This window comes from Haliotis rubra, unplaced genomic scaffold (assembly GCF_003918875.1).
Source record: "Haliotis rubra isolate DU_JTF1 unplaced genomic scaffold, ASM391887v1 Scf456, whole genome shotgun sequence".
NCBI lineage: Eukaryota > Metazoa > Mollusca > Gastropoda > Lepetellida > Haliotidae > Haliotis > Haliotis rubra.
In genome coordinates, this window is record NW_025767142.1 from 272,736 (window position 1) to 287,086 (window position 14,351).

The window sequence follows — 14,351 nt, forward strand, 5'->3', positions numbered from 1 at the left end:
TGCCGGCAAAACGGGCCCTGAGAGGTCCAAGTACACGCTGAGTCGACCAGACAATCCGGGCAAGCAGGATGGGGGTCTTTAGCCGACTTCTGAGACTTGCACCGATTGCAGTAAACCCGTGGCATGAACTAACCATGGCAAACTGCAACAACAGTAAAACAATTACTGTTGAACACATGTTTAGTAAACATTAACGAAGAATGTATTATAACGAAGAAAATATAGCATAACAAACAGTTATGATAAAGCAAATATAAGCCTATATGGGAAGGGAAGGCCCTCGTGCAAAACCACATAACTTTGGTATACACACGCTTACCCAAATAAGAAAGAAACACCGACAACTTAACGCGACAGTGAAGCGAAAAAACAGCGGGAAAAGCGGAATATGAAACTAAACAACAACAGAGGGCACACAGGTAGCTTTGCATGTATGTGCCACGCCTAGCGACAGCCGCCATTACTGGCAAGCATGTGAAAAACCTCTACGAAGAAAAACACACAAAATATGACACAAAGAAAGAGAACAAGATACATACAATGGTCAAGCAAGGAAAAAAACATCCCGGGCTGACCAAAGAGGTACCTAATTCTGCCGAAGCGAAGCTGGATAAACAACGCGAGGCAAAAAAAAGCAAAACAACACACCGCAAAGACCGTACAGTGAGAAAAAAACAGCCAACGGTGAGTAGCTTTTCGTTATATCATGGTAGAAGGATACAATAGGAAAACCTTACCGTAGCAAAACTCAAAGAATACAGTAAGAAAAGAAACAGAATGTCGTATACACGTCCAACTCACTGTGTGATAAAGGATAAAGTGACGTGTTCTCGTTGTCACATGATGGGATTGGGGGGCGTGCTTCCGCACGCCGGACGGGATCAACACGTCACCAGTTTCATGATAGCATTCAACAAGGATACTTATCGATCACGTTTCCAATCTTTGTATCGGATGAGCAAAGGTAATATGCACATTACCATGAGGTAAGGTAAGTTAAAATTGTTATCATTCATCACTATAATGACAAGCCATTATTACAGCACAAGATTCAACATTTCATAAGCTCATAAGACATTAATACCAAGCAACTCCCTGGGGAGTATACAACAATGTTCTACTGATGGTGTTTTGTGTAGCACAAACATATTCTCAGTCACATGACTTGGTTCCTACAACTTGTAACAAGACACACTTATTTCAAAATTAAAAAAAAATGAAACACGTTTTTACTAAAGTCCTAAACAAGGAACAAGTTTTCTTACATAACGTTATAACACTGAAGGTTCTAAAACCAGAGGAACTCACAATGCTGCTTCTAGTGGGCCCATATGCCAGTGTCAGTCTGCGGTAGTTGTAGGATCGGACATCACACTGCAGCTGTAGGCCTGTTCGGGGATCTGACACAACACAAGGACATTTAAGTAGAGTCTCCAGCAAGACCAGGGAGAAAGACATGGCCTCTCATTATTAGTCCAGGACTAGCAGCAAAATATACCAGTTTCTCTCATACCTAGTTATTTTACATAACTCTATTCCAAAATGACTCAGCCAGATATGATCAATGACAATTACCCATGAAGACAAATCAAATCATAAACCATCGTCTATTAAAATGTGCTTAGATGGCAAAGGGAGATAACTCTGTCATCTCCGTTATATGAACATACCAGTCACTGATCAAACCGTCCAAGACACTGGACACAAAAGCAGCTTAACCCAAAGCTAAGTTTATTCCTACAAATCTATTCCATTGTTTTTGAAATTCATATCTTGAAGTGCCTATGGATAACCACACATCATGTTCTGTAAGAAAAACCCAAAAGACTCACCATTATAGAGTTCTACAAACTCTTGCACAGCGCTGTAAAGATGGCCCATTGCGCTCCACTCATCCTTGAGGTCTGTGACAGTCTTCTGGACATTGTCCCCACTTAGGTCAAGGTTGAGCGTCACACGCTGTAGGTTACCTGTAGACAGTCACAAGTTGACTACATATGTTCAGTGCAACATAAGAAATTATGACTCTTGTTACTAATCCCAACTGTGACACCCTACTCAACAGTAAGTGAATGAGTGAGAATGGTTTTACACGGTTTAACAATATTCCAGCAATATCACCGAGGGGGACATTAGAAATGGACTTCATACATTGTACCCATGGGGCAATCGAACCCGCACTCTTCAGCGTGACGAGCGAACGCTTTAACCACTAGGCTACCCCACCGTCCCTCCTACTCAACAGACCACCTCCGTGGCGTAGTGGTTAGAGCGTCCGCCCAGAGAGGGGAAGGTCGCGGGTTCGATCCCCGACCGCGTCATACCAAAAGACGTTAAAATATGGTACTTGTTGGTCCCTGCCTGGCGCTCAGCATTAATGGGTACAACAAGGACTGGTCGGCTCGGAGTCAGTATAATGTGTCTGAGTGGGGTATTCATGCTTCACTGCGGCATGGTATCTCAGTGGGCTAGCACTATAAAACCAGCTTCAGTCTGGGCTAGTACAAGCAGCCGCACATACACATACACACGCATGCACGTCGTCATATGAGTGAAATATTCTCAAGTACGACATAAAACCCAATTTCACCTCACCTCACCTACTCAACAGAGTACATTCCAAGTTTACCCGGGTCCTAGCACTCACCTGATTCCTTGTAGCTGGACGTATCAAGTGGAGAGCTTGTGAAAAGAAACTAGAAACACAAAAAAAAACATAACGATATAACACAGTCAGGAACAGCAAATGATTATCTGTAATTACCAATTCTAGTAAAATCTAGATATTTTTTATGCTTGTATACTTATCCTGCATTACTCCTTAATGCATTTAGTGCTTTCCCTTGACAAGACGAAGCTGTGCGATGGAAACAGATTGTTGATATGCCACTGGCGTTGGTCGGCGGACCACCGCCCTGAGACGACCTCACCCTCGAGATGGGCTCCCCAACCCTGGAGAGACGCATCTACGAAGAGGCATAGAGTGGGTGTTAACTCGGTCAAGGAGACGCCTCCTAAGACATTTGACTCTATCGTCCACCACTGTAGGTACATCTTGAGGTGAGACAGGAGAGAGATGGAAATTGACTGATCTTGGCACCTGATGAAGAGGGCAAGAAAAATTTGGATCAGATGCAGTTGAAGGCGACCCCTGGTAGTCAGATCTTGGGCTGACGTTAGTAACCCCACAAGTACTTGCCACTGGCGAAGAGTACAAGATTGATGGAGCGCTGGGTAAAGATGCTGCAGAATCTTGAGCCAGTGATCCCTCGGAACGGATAAAAGACCCAGATGTGTCTGAAACAAACCCCCTATGAACTGTAGCATGCAAGAGGGAGTGAGTTCCGATTTCTGCTCGTTGACAATCCATCCCAGCTGATGAAGCAGGCGTCTGGTGAAGTCCCTGTGAAGGACCAGAGTGGACGGGTCCTGCTGATTGAGGAGACAGTCGTCGATGTAAGACTCGAACTGAATGTTCTTCAGGTGTAGAAAGGCTGCTATTGGCTTGATTATTCGTGTGAAAAGCCACGGGGCTGAAGAAATTCCAAACGGGAGTACCGCCCATTGGTCATGGATACCATTGAAAATGAACCTGAGGAAATGCCTGTCGCTGGGGTGGATTGGCAACGTTGTCATTTGGAAGTGAGGCGGAGGTTCCAGATAATGTTTGTTGAACCGAGACAGATTGTGGATCATCCTGAACTTGTTGGAATCCTTTTGGGGAACAAAAAATACTGGGGAATAAAAACCTGGTGTCAGTGTCGGCCCCTGAACCACCTCTATGGCATTCTTTTGTAACAAAATGTATATATTGTCCAATAAGATGTGATGCTGGTTGGGGGTGTAGACATCCGTTCGGGATGAGATGGTTAAGGGTGGATTGTCTATCAGAGGAAGTCGATAACCCCGCCGGAGAATAGAAGTAGAAGCGGTACCCGTAACTGTTGAAGGCGCCATACGCGTCAGTAACGTCGAAGGAGACACAGATAAAGGAGGCGCCGGGAGTACCAATGGCGCGGCAGGTACAAGCGGTGCTGACTGAGTAGTTGGTAATAGAGGTACGGCATGCACGAGAGGGGTGGCCGCAGGGAGAGGCGCCCCAGTCGCCAGAGACTCTGCGACCGCTGCATGTCCCGGGAGGGAGGAGAACGCCAACTGTGGAGTAAATGGAGGGATCCCCGAAGGCGTCATCCTCTGTTGAAACATAGACTGTATAAAAGACTGCATCCAACCTGGATCCATGTAAGGAGCCATAGGCGCACCCTGGTCGACAGGTAAAGTAGGAAGCGCCACAGACGCTGAAGTAGACATCACAGATGACACCAAGGGCGCCAGGAACGTAGACGGAGTCAGAGTAACAAGTGTCGATGCCGTAGCAGATGGAGTCACTGATGCAGCGGAAGGTGCCGACAAACCCCTAAAAGATGCTGAGGAAGACAAACCAGACATTGCTGTAGTCGGTGGAGGTGACGTCTCCTGTGAAGAACCACGCACTTCCACAGTAGCCGGGGAAATAGCAGAGTCCTGAGAAGCCGAAACTATCAAAAAGAAACTGACAAAAAACACAACAAACGTGTAAAGTCGCAATTTAATCCCAGAAGAAATCGCATGGCCTGTCAGTCTGGTGACAAGCAGTAATGTGAGGATATGTGACGTCAGCTTCTTCCGGGTCACATGGGTGCAGTGCGATGGCAATATGGCGACTCGCTTAGTTGGAACAACTTCTCTTCGATGTTTCCATCGCACAGCTTCGTCTTGTCAAGGGAATGCAGTAAATGCATTAAGGAGTAATGCAGGATAAGGTAAAAATTTAACTCCACAGAGCTCATGTCACAAATGCACTTTCCCAAATAACAACAAACACTGAAGAAAGTGTTAATCACTTACAGGTGTGACCTTGGATTGACCAATGGAACACGGAGTTCCACTCCACTTGAATCCTCAGCTTCTCAACACATTTAACAGATGTCAACACAAGCATACTATGGAAGGGTTCACCTTTCTGTTTGTGCCAAGAGATCTCACTTAAATAATGCAGTTTAACATCTACAAGTGATGGTGCCGATTGTTTTATCTGAGATTGACAACATTATACATTGTTAGTATGGCCCTTTTTCACTAATTCACTAATGGCAAGATGGCCACATACAGCTGGAGTTACACCCCTTAACTGTCAATACTGCTGAGAAGTAAGTTTGATGGCAATGATGTCTTGTTACTGCTTGCAGGATTGTTTTATTCTCACTGAAATGTTTTGGATGTTGTTAGTGATAAAAATATTGAATCAGCTTTGCAGAAAGACTTCAGCACTGAAATGAAGATAAAGAAGCCTCTATTTGCATGTTTTAGCTTATATGACTTCAGATGTTTGTTTGTTGTATAGTATGACCAGAAATTATTGAGAACTTTAGGAATATGTTTAATTGGATTTCTAGTATAAACAACCTTGACCAGCTATCAAGTGCTTGGTTTCATTCAAGAGAGACAACTCCGTTAATCCTTTTTCATTAGTTTGTGAAGAGTTATCCCCCTTTGTTTACTTGCTAGCAGACGACATTTTCAGTGATCCTCAGTATGGATGATTTAGAGAAGAGGAAGTTGATTTTAGAGTATTATAACAAGGACATCAGATCAGCTAAAGTGATTTCAAGTAGAACAGGCATCCCTTTGTCCACTGTTTATCGTGTTTTGAAAAATATTGCAAATGGATATGGCATTGAGCACCAGGGAGGCGCAGGTAGGCCCTGAAAATTGACTGTCGGTGACAGGAGGAGGCTTGGTATTCTTGTTTCTAAAAACAAACGAAGGAGTTTAGAAAACTTAAGGCTGGATATGATTGATTAAGGAACTGTGGCTGTCTGTAAGGAGACAATTAGAACTGAGCTGCATGCAATGGGTTGGCAGAAAAGTTGAGGAATTCCGTCACCGATCATGAAACCTGAACAAAAGGAGGGAAGGTTGAACTGGTGCTTACAGCATAAAAATTTTAGCAACATGGACCATGACTTTCTAACTTCTTTGATAAGTAGTATGCCCTGCCGCATTGAAGCCTGCATGGTGACTTGACAAAATACTAACTGTTCACCTGTCTTTGAATCTGGAGTTATGTTCTGCTAATATTCACATTTAATACGTGAGTAATGAGTGAAAAAAAAAAAAATTTACAATCTTTAAATTCTCAATAATTTCTGGTTGTACTGTATAATGCAAAATTTAGCCAGATTTCAGCTATGTGACAACAATCAGTCACATCTGGACCAGACAATCCCATGATTAATAGTGCAAGCCATAATCCATGCCATCAAATTGTTGCTTGGGACTGGCCTCTAACCCAGAATACCCAAAGGGGAAGAGGGGACAAACATAGGAAGCCCACCTAAAGTGTGTACATACCTCCACCACCCAGTGCAGTGGCTTGGAGAGGATGCGGAACTTGCAGGACAGCAGCTGTTTCTTGAGGGCATCACTGATTTCCTTGCTGCAGCCTCCACACTCAGGGAAGCTGTAACACAATGTTGGTCACTTCATGAATGTTTTTTTTTAATTTATTTTTTAAATTTTTGTGCAAATCAAGATAGAAGTTGACATTGTATAAAAACATGCAGACCAACAAAATGGGGCTCCTGTAATATGTATGGTGTTAATAAAGACTTTCCACAATAAAGCTTACCTGACAGACTTTATTTAACTGATTGTAACATGTGCTTTTGTAATCTTGAGGCAGTCTAATATATTCCATACATGGAGGTTCCTTTCAGTGAGAGAGTTTGGTTTTAACCCGCTTTTAGCAATATTCCAGCAATATCACGGCGGGGGACACCAGAAATGGGCTTCACACATTGTACCGCTTGTATGTGAATCACACTAATAGATAGTTGATCTGACACCTTGAACAGTTTCTTTTAACAAAATCAAATTGATCTAATACAACTCCTCCAAAACAACATTTTAAATACATTTGGATAAACATCTTATACTTAAGCTATTGTGGCCTAACATACACTTAAAACAATGACTAACAATTACAAACAAAGGTTGATGGTGACTTACTCGAGAATACCGAGGACCAGACAGATTCCTTCTTCATCCACCTGGATACCTTGATGTGGTACATCTTGTCTGTTGAGCTGGAATAAAAATGTAATTTCTTAAGGGAGAGAATGACAAGTATAGGCACGTCACATGATTGGTTTGCACGGGAAAGGGCAAGGGAGGTAACTTGTGGGAGAATGTATTTATACGTCCGCTTCGGGAACTTCAAGGGATTCAAGTGTTCCACTACCATTCGCAAGGAAAAGGGAGATAAGCAAAAGATCATGAGTCAGGAAAAATATACTTGAATTATAATTAATTCAGTACTATCCAACTTTAACTATATGTCACAGCCTTCAATCTAGTCATATACAGCTATTCTTACAAAGCATCTTTAATTCTGTACATTATCCTACCTCATCTCCCAGGTAGACAAATGGAATCCTCTCCTCGCAGGACACGAGCAGGTACGCCAACTCAGGAACAAAGTAGGGTGATCCCTTCACTTTCTTTGTGTCTGGCTCATCGAGATCAGCTCCACCCAAAAACAGCTAGGACAGGAAGACAAAGATATTCTCAAGTAAGTGTGTAGAGTACTCATACAACCTTGAACTTTACTTTTCACTTCTTGGTTTACGTACATTTTTCTGGGTTTACAGAATTACATATAAGTTTACACACCATTATGTTACAGATTAAGTTATGGTCACTGTAGTCAACTTATAAGATACACTTGTGTGTACCATTTTAATGGACAATTGAGACAATGAGGGACAGAATAGAAATTACCTTTCTCTTTCTGGTCAAACTGTCAAGTTGTGTTGTGGGGTAGTCCTCTGTTACAACAGTATGGGAATGTTATAAGTTATAAAATATCAAGTCAATGCAACTGACTAATTTGAGTGTTGACTACTCACAGTGAGTTCTGTTTTATGTCACTTTTAGCAGACGCCTCCGTGGTGTAGTGGTTAGAGCGTCCACCCGGAGAGCGGAAGGTCGCGGGTTCGATGCCCGTCCGCATCATACCAAAAGACGTTAAAATATGCTACTTGTTGGTCCCTGCCTGGTGCTCAGCATTAATGGGTACAACAAGGACTGGTCAGTTCGGGAGTCAGTATAATGTGTGTGAGTGGGGTATTCATGCTTCACTGCGGCATGGTATCTCATTGGGCTAGCACTATAAAACCAGCTTAAGTCTTGGCTAGTACAAGCAGCCACACATACACACATGCATGCCGTCATATGAGCGAAATATTCTCAAGCACGACGTTAAACCCAATTTCACCTAACCTCACTTTTAGCAATATTCCAGCAATACCACAGCAGGGAACACCAGATATGGGCTTCAAACATTTTACCCATGTGGGGACTCGAACCCGGGTCTTCGGGGTGATGAGAGAAAACTTGAACCACTAGGATACCCCACTGCCCCTTCTTCTCAGAATAAAGCATAGCCAAAAATATTGCCGTACCCTTACAGCATATTTGTTCCTAATTATGCTGAGGTGAGGTAAAATAGGTTCAAGATTGCACTAATGCACAGACAGGCATGCACTTTTGTGTGGCTGCTGATTCTAGTCTGGAATAATGCTGGTTCTTTAGTGCTAACATACAGAGGCACCAGGCACCTGGCACTGGTTCAACATGAATACCCAACTCAGACACAGTATACAGGCTCCAAACTGAGCAGTTCTTCGTTCAGCCCCTTAACAACAATAATTATAAATCTTTTACAGAAACATTTCGTTTCACAAGGCCGAAGATCAATCCATCAACCTTCCACTCTCTAAGCACACGCTTCATAGATCAAACAAAGCACATAGTCTAGTGTTATACTAAGTGAATTCTTTATCATTACCATCAATATCATTCATCATATTCATCTTAATGATTTATTTCATCCAAACTCATTTTCATACCAATGATAGAATATTAAAGAACAAGAGAAACTTCCACGTCCAAACTTATTGAAATATTAAGAACATTCAACATGTTTTTATCAACCCATGTGTGTGGGACATTATACATTATCTCAACTCACCAAATATTTTAGTGAAAGGCCCATGTGTTGTGGAGTAGTTGTCCACCTCTATGAACTTGCCAGCATTCAGATACAGTTTCACACCAACATCCTCTGCCAGATCATCCTCCGTGCCATCTGCTGTGCATGGCGTCGTCTCCAGCACATAGTTCTTGTATTCCACAGATCTGGGCTTCTTCTCCACAAGTTCAACAACCTTCACATTGGTGCGATACACTTATTTAACACAACACCCTTAGTCTTACACACTACATCATACATTACTGATGAAAGTATTGGAAATAGCAATGTAATTCCTTATTCTTCCAGATTGATGAATATTGAAAAGCAATCATGAACATGATCAATAGTGCGCAAAAATACAGTCCTAATTCCACATCAGCTATTATCATAGTAGCCATAATAACAATCTGACAGGCAATATATTTGCTTGAGAGACGTCATCATGAGAAAGTGCTGTATAATCCAGGGTCTCGTTCCTCAAAGCGACCGTAGTGCTAAGTATGGGAGTTACGACCGTCTTAGGGTTACGATTGCTTTGAGGAACGGGGCCGAGATTGGTAAAGAGAGTTTAATCTCAAAACTGCAAACATCACACATTCACACAATCTTAGAGGCCAGCAATAAAAAGCAAAAGTACTCCAATGAATGGATGGAAAGAGGGGTTGATGGATGGCTAGTAGGATGGCTAGTTGGAAGGATGGATGGCTAGTAGGATGGCTGGATGGCTAGTAGGATGGATGGATGGCTAGTAAGATGGATGGATCGCTAGTAGGACTGATGGATGGCTAGTAAGATGGCTGGATGGCTAGTTGGATGGCTGGATGGCTGGATGGCTAGTAGGATGGCTGGATGGCTAGTAAGATGGATGGATGGCTAGTTGGATGGCTAGTAGGATGGATGGATGGCTAGTTGGATGGATGGATGGCTAGTAGGATGGATGGATGGCTAGTAAGATGGATGGATGGCTAGTAGGATGGATGGATGGCTAGTAGGATGGATGGATGGCTAGTTGGATGGATGGATGGATGGCTAGTAGGATGGCTGGATGGCTAGTAGGATGGCTGGATGGCTAGTAGGATGAGTGGATGGCTAGTAGTAGGATGGATGGATGGCTAGTAGTAGGATGGATGGATGGATGGGTGGATAGCTAGTAGGATGGGTGGATGGCTCGTAGGATGGCTGGCTGGCGAGTAGGATGGATGGATGGCTAGTAGGATGGCTGGATGGCTAGTAGGAAGATGGCTAGTAGGATGGCTGGATGGATGGCTAGTAGGAAGATGGCTAGAAGGATGGCTGGATGGATGGCTAGTAGGATGGCTGGATGACTAGTAGGATGGCTGGATGGCTAGTAGGATGGATGGATGGCTAGTAGGATGGCTAGTTGGATGGATGGATGGATGGCTAGTAGGATGGATGGATGGCTAGTAGGATGGATGGCTAGTTTGATGGATGGATGGCTAGTAGGATGGATGGATGGTTAGTAGGATGAGTGGATGGCTAGTAGGATGGATGGATGGATGGCTAGTAGGATGGCTAGATGGATGGGTGGATGGCTAGTAGGATGGATGGATGGCTAGTAAGATAGCTGGATGGCTAGTAAGATGGCTGGATGGCTAGTAGGATAGCTGGATGGCTAGTAGGATGGCTGGATGGCTAGTAGGATGGATGGATGACTGGATGGATGGGTGGATGGCTAGTAGGATTGATGGATGAGCTAGTAGGATGGATGGATGGGTGGATAGCTAGTAGGATGGCTGGATGGCTAGTAGAAATGGCTGGATGGCTAGTAGAAATGGCTGGATGGCTAGTAGGATTGCTGGATGGCTAGTAGGAATGGCTGGATGGCTAGTAGGAAGATGGCTAGTAGGATGGCTGGATGGCTGGCTAGTAGGAGGGCTGGATGGCTAATAGGAATGGCTGGATGGCTAGTAGGATGACTGGATGGATGGCTAGTAGGATGACTGGATGGATGGGTGGATGGCTAGTAGGATGGATGGATGGCTAGTAGGATGGCTGGATGGCTAGTAGGATGGCTGGATGGCTAGTAGGATAGCTGGATGGCTAGTAGGAATGGCTGGATGGCTAGTAAAATGGCTGGATGGCTAGTAGGGTGGGTGGATGGCTAGTAGGATGGCTGGATGGTTAGTAGGATGGCTGGGTGGCTAGTAGGATGGATGGAGCTAGTAGGATGGATGGATATGGTTGGATAGCTGGATGGATAGGATGGATGGGATGGCCAATAGGATGGATGGCTAGTAGGAGGATGGATGGATGGCTAGTAGGATGGATGGATGGCTAGTAGGATGGATGGATGGCTAGTAGGATGAGGGGATGGCTAGTAGGATGGATGGATGGATGGCTAGTAGGATGGCTAGATGGATGGGTGGATGGCTAGTTGGATGGAAGGATGGTCAGTAGGATGGCTGGATGGCGAGTAGGATGGCTGGATGGATGGGTGGATAGCTAGTAGGATGGCTGGATGGATGGGTGGATAGCTAGTAGGATGGCTGGATGGATGGGTGGATAGCTAGTAGGATGGCTGGATGGATGGGTGGATAGCTAGTAGGATGGCTGGATGGCTAGTAGGATGGCTGGATGGCTAGTAGGATGGCTAGTAGGATGGCTGGATGGGTGGATGGCTAGTAGGATGACTGGATGGCTAGTAGGATGACTGGATGGATGGGTGGATGGCTAGTAGGATGACTGGATGGATGGGTGGATGGCTAGTAGGATGGATGGATGGTTGGATGGGTGGATGGCTAGTAGGATGGATGGGTGGATGGCTAGTAGGATGACTGGATGGCTAGTAGGATGGATGGATGGCTAGTAGGATGGGTGGATGGCTAGTAGGATGACTGGATGGATGGGTGGATGGCTAGTAGGATGGGTGGATGGCTAGTAGGATGGCTGGATGGCTAGTAGGATGGCTGGATGGCTAGTAGGATGACTGGATGGCTAGTAGGATTACTGGATGGATGGGTGGATGGCTAGTAGGATGACTGGATGGATGGGTGGATGGCTAGTAGGATGGATGGGTGGATGGCTAGAAGGATGGCTGGATGGCTAGTAGGAATGGCTGGATGGCTAGTAGGATGACTGGATGGCTAGTAGGATGACTGGATGGATGGGTGGATGGCTAGTAGGATGACTGGATGGATGGGTGGATGGCTAGTAGGATGGATGGTTGGATGGGTGGATGGCTAGTAGGATGGATGGATGGCTAGTAGGATGGGTGGATGGCTAGTAGGATGGTTGGATTGCTAGTAGAATGACTGCATGGATGGGTGGATGGCTAGTAGGATGGAGGATGGCTAATAGGATGGTGGATGGCTAGTAGGATAGATGGATGGATGGCTAGTAGGATGGATGGATGGATAGTAGTATGGATGGATGGATGGATGGATGGAATGATGGATGGATGACTACTAGGATGGATGGCAAGTAGGATGGATGGATGGATAGCTAGTAGGGTGGATGGATAGATGGATGGATGGAATGGATGGGATGGATGGATGGCTACTAGGATGGCTGGATGGCTGGTGTATGGCTAGTAGGATAGATGGATGGATGGATGGATGGATATAGACAGATATCTGTCTCTGATGCATACATTACAAGAAGTGTCTACCTGCCCAGGTGTATTCATGAAGTGTTACTTTAGAAGCAGCTGTGACATAGTGTGCCACATCACAACTGTTATACTGAGCAAGCAAGCAGGGGAAACCAACAGATTGTGACATAGTTGTTCCAAAAGACTCACCACAAAGAAGTTGGACTGTTTTGGTACTTTGATGAACAGCTTGTACCTGCCCAGTCTCTCCACTGGGTGGCCGTGTATGTTGACAATCGGCAGAGAACTGAACGTCTGAGCAGGAAGAAGCTGGACTGACTTCTCACACCGCTGAAGGCACAACTGCATTCTGGGTACAGGAAGTACAACAGTTTAACATTGGCAAGTACAGTCTAATCATTACACAGCATAATGGTCTGGAAATGCGGACTATTTCTTACAGCTAACATAAAAAAGTTTCATCTATCGCTTTAGACGCTTCTATACTGCTAGTTTGTATCAACAGGATGAGGGTTGTCAACTTTCTCCGATAAAGTTCAATATTATAGTAGGTGGGCATTCATTGTACTTTTTATTCAGTTTCAGAGCAAAACACATGTTCTACCATAGACATATACTTGGCAGTCAGTTGACAGGCTTGTTGTTGGATATGAATCCTATCTCTGCCAAATACAAGTTTGTCCTTGACTGCTGCACTCCAATAATACTGGCAGTACATACATGGTTAGACAAGTCACGACAGTTGAAGTTGTTGCTGTGAATCAGAAAAGATGCAGTTTACTGTGCTGGAGCCCCTGTAGTTATCATAGAACAATCGGCTCGGAATCAGTATATGTGTCTGAGTAGGGTATTCATGCTTCACTGCGGCATGGTATCTCAGTGGGCTAGCACTATAAAACCAGTTTAAGTCTGGGCTAGTACAAGCAGCCGCACATACACATACACACGCATGCACGTCATCATATGAGCAAAATATTCTCAAGCACGACGTAAAACCCAATTTCGGCTCACCTCACCTCACCTCACCTCATAGAACAAATTACACTACCTGAGTTTAGTGAAATACTTTTCCAGTCCACGACGGTCAGCATTGAGACAGTCCTCGATTTCCTTCACTACAGAATGGTCAGCTGAAGACAAAATACTCACATTAGTTTGTGGGATTTGATACTTTAGGACAACAGTACAGGTCGTCTGCGACAACAATGAATTCAGGTGATGGTGACTATAGTAACAGTGATTCTATTAATGAATTAATATTGTTCAAGGATTCAGAAACTTTGGCAGTTCAGTATTGTGAAGTTAGGAAAAGTTATGAGAGGTTTAATCGACCACCTAACACTAACATCTGCCCTGATGATTAAACAACTGCTACACGCAGAGTCAGTGAATGTTGTCTTATATATGTTAGATGCTTAATGCAACACTCAGGAATATTCCAGCTGAATGACTGACTGACTGACTGACTGAGTTTGTTTCACGCCGCTTTTAGCAATATTCCAGCAACATCACGGCGGGGGACACCAGAAATGGGCTTCACACATTGTGCCCATGTGGGGATTCGAACCCGGGTCTTCGGCGTGACGAGCCAACGCTTTAACCATTAGGCTACCCCACCGCCCCCCAGCTGAATGACATTGGTCTGTAAATAATGCAAGTCTGGATAAGACAAACCTTTCATTAATATTAAGACCAACATCTCAC

General features: G+C 44.4%; 1 protein-coding gene across 3 annotated transcripts in view; it reads right to left on the reverse strand.

The window, feature by feature from the left end:
- The window catches only part of LOC124290090 (mediator of RNA polymerase II transcription subunit 14-like), a 67,272-nt gene that overhangs the window by 32,743 nt on the left and 20,178 nt on the right, over positions 1–14,351 (reverse strand). For all 3 annotated transcript variants that reach the window (XM_046726778.1, XM_046726779.1, XM_046726777.1), the window contains exons 19-28: positions 13,696–13,777; positions 12,837–12,996; positions 9,074–9,269; positions 7,822–7,868; positions 7,449–7,583; positions 7,051–7,127; positions 6,394–6,502; positions 2,648–2,696; positions 1,833–1,970; positions 1,309–1,400 (exon numbers count right to left, since the gene is read on the reverse strand). In XM_046726778.1, coding sequence (XP_046582734.1) covers positions 1,309–1,400; positions 1,833–1,970; positions 2,648–2,696; positions 6,394–6,502; positions 7,051–7,127; positions 7,449–7,583; positions 7,822–7,868; positions 9,074–9,269; positions 12,837–12,996; positions 13,696–13,777 — 1,085 coding nt within the window. The remainder of the gene's footprint in view (positions 1–1,308; positions 1,401–1,832; positions 1,971–2,647; positions 2,697–6,393; positions 6,503–7,050; positions 7,128–7,448; positions 7,584–7,821; positions 7,869–9,073; positions 9,270–12,836; positions 12,997–13,695; positions 13,778–14,351) is intronic.